Source organism: Symsagittifera roscoffensis, chromosome 6, assembly GCF_963678635.1.
Source record: "Symsagittifera roscoffensis chromosome 6, txSymRosc1.1, whole genome shotgun sequence".
Taxonomy (NCBI): domain Eukaryota; kingdom Metazoa; phylum Xenacoelomorpha; order Acoela; family Convolutidae; genus Symsagittifera; species Symsagittifera roscoffensis.
In genome coordinates, this window is record NC_087067.1 from 11,563,003 (window position 1) to 11,566,821 (window position 3,819).

General features: G+C 33.6%; 1 protein-coding gene across 1 annotated transcript in view; it reads left to right on the forward strand.

The window, feature by feature from the left end:
* The window catches only part of LOC134848588 (neuronal acetylcholine receptor subunit alpha-9-like), a 34,408-nt gene extending 34,275 nt beyond the window's left edge, over positions 1–133 (forward strand). The window contains exon 11 of the mRNA XM_063866104.1: positions 60–133. Within this exon, the coding sequence (XP_063722174.1) occupies positions 60–133 (74 nt within the window). The remainder of the gene's footprint in view (positions 1–59) is intronic.
* Positions 134–3,819: the final 3,686 nt, after the last annotated feature.

Consider the following 3,819-nt stretch of genomic DNA (forward strand, 5'->3'; position numbering starts at 1 on the left):
AGAGAACCAAAAGTTTTTGTGGAAAATTACAGTCTGTCAAAGAAACAATAACTTTTTAGACAACGGAAAATCAATCTTGTCCAAGGATAGAGCACACAACTGGGAGACGAGCGACAGAGTCGAAGACGCATAGTCAGACACTCAACAGGACAACATCAACAGACCAACTGAGGAAACGGGATACAACTCCGAGTCAAGCCCATCTTGGCCTCATAAACTGCCGACGGTGAAAGGTTAACTAAGACAAGCAGACAACCATATTCAAGCCCAATAAAGAAAAGTATTACGGTTTGGAAGGTTTGAACAAAAGGAACGGGAAAAATTTTTACTGACACTTGAACGAGAAAACCGTACAATTTCAAACACTTTGAAAAAATTAGCAGGTGGAAAAATCCTACAGAAATGGGAAATAGCGAGACGCGACTACTCCTATAGACAAACTAACTTTTTTAAAGGTAGCATAACCGTTCCTGGTCCTAACCAATTACATGAAGTGGGGGCAAAAAAAGAACCGCCTCAAAAACACAACAAGAAGTTGCAATCTAGCCTTTTGACAGTTCGACGAAAACTCAGAAAAATGACGCGCTCTTTCAAGCCATAACCGAATTAGATGATACTCCAACCGCAGAGATCCAAAAGCAAGAACTTCTCTCCTTGTTACTTGATGAAAAACGAATCATTTTTCTTTCCAGTTGATACATCAAATCCAAGTGATTGGGAATGGACGTAGTTTTCCGTGTAGGAAAAGGGACAGATAAAAATTTATTAGCGGCCACTATTTTTGAATTCAACCTCAAGTCACCATCAAAACCCCACTTCACTGAAGAACCCAATTAAACTTGAAACTGTAGATGTAGATTGGGACGCAACACTGAACTAGGATCTCCAGATACAATCGACCCTTATCCGCGTTTGACTTTTACGACACTCCAACGGAGTAGTTATTCTCAGCTGACTGGAGTGCTTCACAGCCCACAGTCTACGACTCATCTGCAACCAACACTCCAAATTTCAAAATCACTGTGTAATCTGAGTAACAGCCATACTTTTTGTAGACCTACGTAAAGTATTGGACATCTATATTCTATGGTGGAAGAATATTGTAGATATGTTGCTGGCGAAAAGTTGAAACAAAATATGGGCAGCGCAGAGAACCCAGTTACACTCAGTGGAGACACGGTAAAGGATCACATTGTGGAAATTGAAGAGATGTGCGGGAAAACATTTGAACCTAGGACGATCAGCTCAACATCGCCAACGTTATCAAACGCTCCAACCGAAGTTATCCTAAAAACTAGAAACTTCACCAAAGAAGAAGCTCAGAAGCTACCAATTTCACTACCGCTGTCAATAGTGGAAGAAAGCTTCGATTCGGATCTCGAGTCAAATCTTATCAAATGTAAAATTTTTCGAGTATAGTTTTTCAAAAATTTATTAATTGCAGCGTTAATTAATTAAAACTCTCATCTTCAAGTTCCTATTTCTATCCAAGTACATTCACTTCCTATTTGACTCTTTTTGTTGGCAGAAAAACCAATGTCGTTTATTTTCATTCAACTAAATCTATGAGACCTCAATCCATCGGTTTTAACTCAACTTCAAGTAGTCCTAAGCTTACTGATATAATTTTAGGTTACTATAAACTAGGGTGCTTCCATTGTAGTATAATTTTCCATGTCGTCCATATATTTTGGACCAATTTCTCAATTTCAAATCCAAATTTCATGACTTCAATTGGATTAATCTTAGTTCCTAAAATTCGTCTTAGTAATTTCGCGTTACAGTTTTGGTGCAAAATTTCTGTATCTCAATAAAATATTTTGCTCTGATTTACATTTTTTATCACTCTTTGCTCTTGACGAGTGGGAGAAAAGGAGCAATTGCTTCAAATTTACAGTACTTAAAATTTTCCCAGTTAGGGGAAGTGTTGTGATTTATTAAATCGCTTAGCAAGTTAGTTATTTTAACAGGCTGTCCATGACTTGGACTACTTCTAGCGATCTCCAACGGCTTGAGCGAGTTCAGTTTTTATGCATTTAGTTAGAAATAACAAACATTTTCATTGAACTTTTCAGTTTTCTTATAAATTTTAATCTCAGTTCAGTTAGAACATTAGCATATTTTAGTGGAGATTTAAAAAGATAAAGTTTCAAAATGATAAGAGAAGGCAGTGAAGAATGTGGTAGCAATTTCTTCCTCAAGTAATACAATGAAATGCCGGTTTATCGATATAGATTTCAAAATGTATCATCTTCAAATACAATAGGATTGCGGCGTCAAAAACTTGAAACCTAATGAAGTACGATTGAAAAATATCCCAGCCATTTGAAATGTTGAATGAGACTAGTAAATAAAAGATTTTGGAAGAACTGGTTTTTTGCAGTTTCTACTTTTTTAGACTTGTTTAGTGTTAGTTTTTGTACGTCAACTAATTCAACCTTATATTTATACGTTGTATTGCAAATTGTTTTTAAGGAAAAAGGATCAATTTAATTGTTTACTACCCTTGGAGAGCGCTTTAAAATGTTTGTCAAGTTGGGAAACGTCAAAGTAAAAATAATATCTCTCCTAGCCAACCATTCAGAAAAAAAAACAATGTTATTTTCTGCACTTTTTTACAATTTACAATTTGTTTTTTTTTCTCTCAAATCTATCTGTAGTGGGGACGAATTTCGATAATTTATTGAGTACATTACATTTTCATATAACAGGAGAAAAATGATTTTTTCTCAAAGAGCAAAAGTACAAATGGCGCAGTGCATCAATTATATAATATCATTTTCAGGCAACTTTGATTTTTCTTATTTCAAGCAGATACTTACTTTGAGGTATCCCAGTGGAGTTGGAAAATAACAAATTTAGATAATAAAAACATAAAATATTATAACAAATCATTATAAAATTTTATCATTTTTTTCATTGGGTTAGTTTACCAAAAACATTTCTGGGAAAATGTGAGATTTTATATATCAAAATTAAAAATTCATAAGAAAACTTTTTCTTTCCGTTTCCTTGAAACTTTCCCATAAGCTTTTGTTTTTTTACAATAACTTACGCATTAACAATGTCTTCTTTGTTCGAGTAATTATAATATTCTTAAAAAATTGTTTTCAGGCTCACAAATTTGTAGATTAGTATCAGATATTAGTAATAACTGTATCATCTTGTTAAGCCTGAGATAATGCCTTTGGATCGTTTTGATACCTCTCTGAGCGGTTGATTTTCAGTTTTTTTAATGCTGAAAAGGTAGAACAAAATTTAGACTAATATGTATATATATAATAAAAGAAATCTAAATTACACTGTTGATAGACAGAATTTTTCTTAAGTTGAAAAAACGAAAGAATTGAAGTATGTTTGATTTTATCAAAAACACCAACACAAAAACATGAACATGAGATTTGTTTCCTCAGTCGAATATAAGAATTACTAATTTGTGATTTCCCACTATGAATATGTCCAAAAAGCTGTGATTTATTTCATTAAATTCTGTGGTTGAGGCCTTCAAAGTTGTTTCTTTAAAATCAATCTGATGTCGAAATGAGGCATTGAAGATTTTCCTATTTCGTGTGATTATTGAATTTTTAGTATTCCTGTGAGCACTTGTACTCATCTGTGCAGCAGTTGACTTTTTTGCTAACCTTGGTGAGATATTCAGACGAAACTATGTTGCTTATTACTTCAACATTGTTTTTATTTCTAACTGCTTTGTTAGATGTTTTCATTAGTTCATAAAGATAAAGTCAGTAGCGCTGTAGAGATGATAATATTCAAATGAGCCCTTTGAAGTCTCAAACTGTTTTCTGCGAAAAATTATTC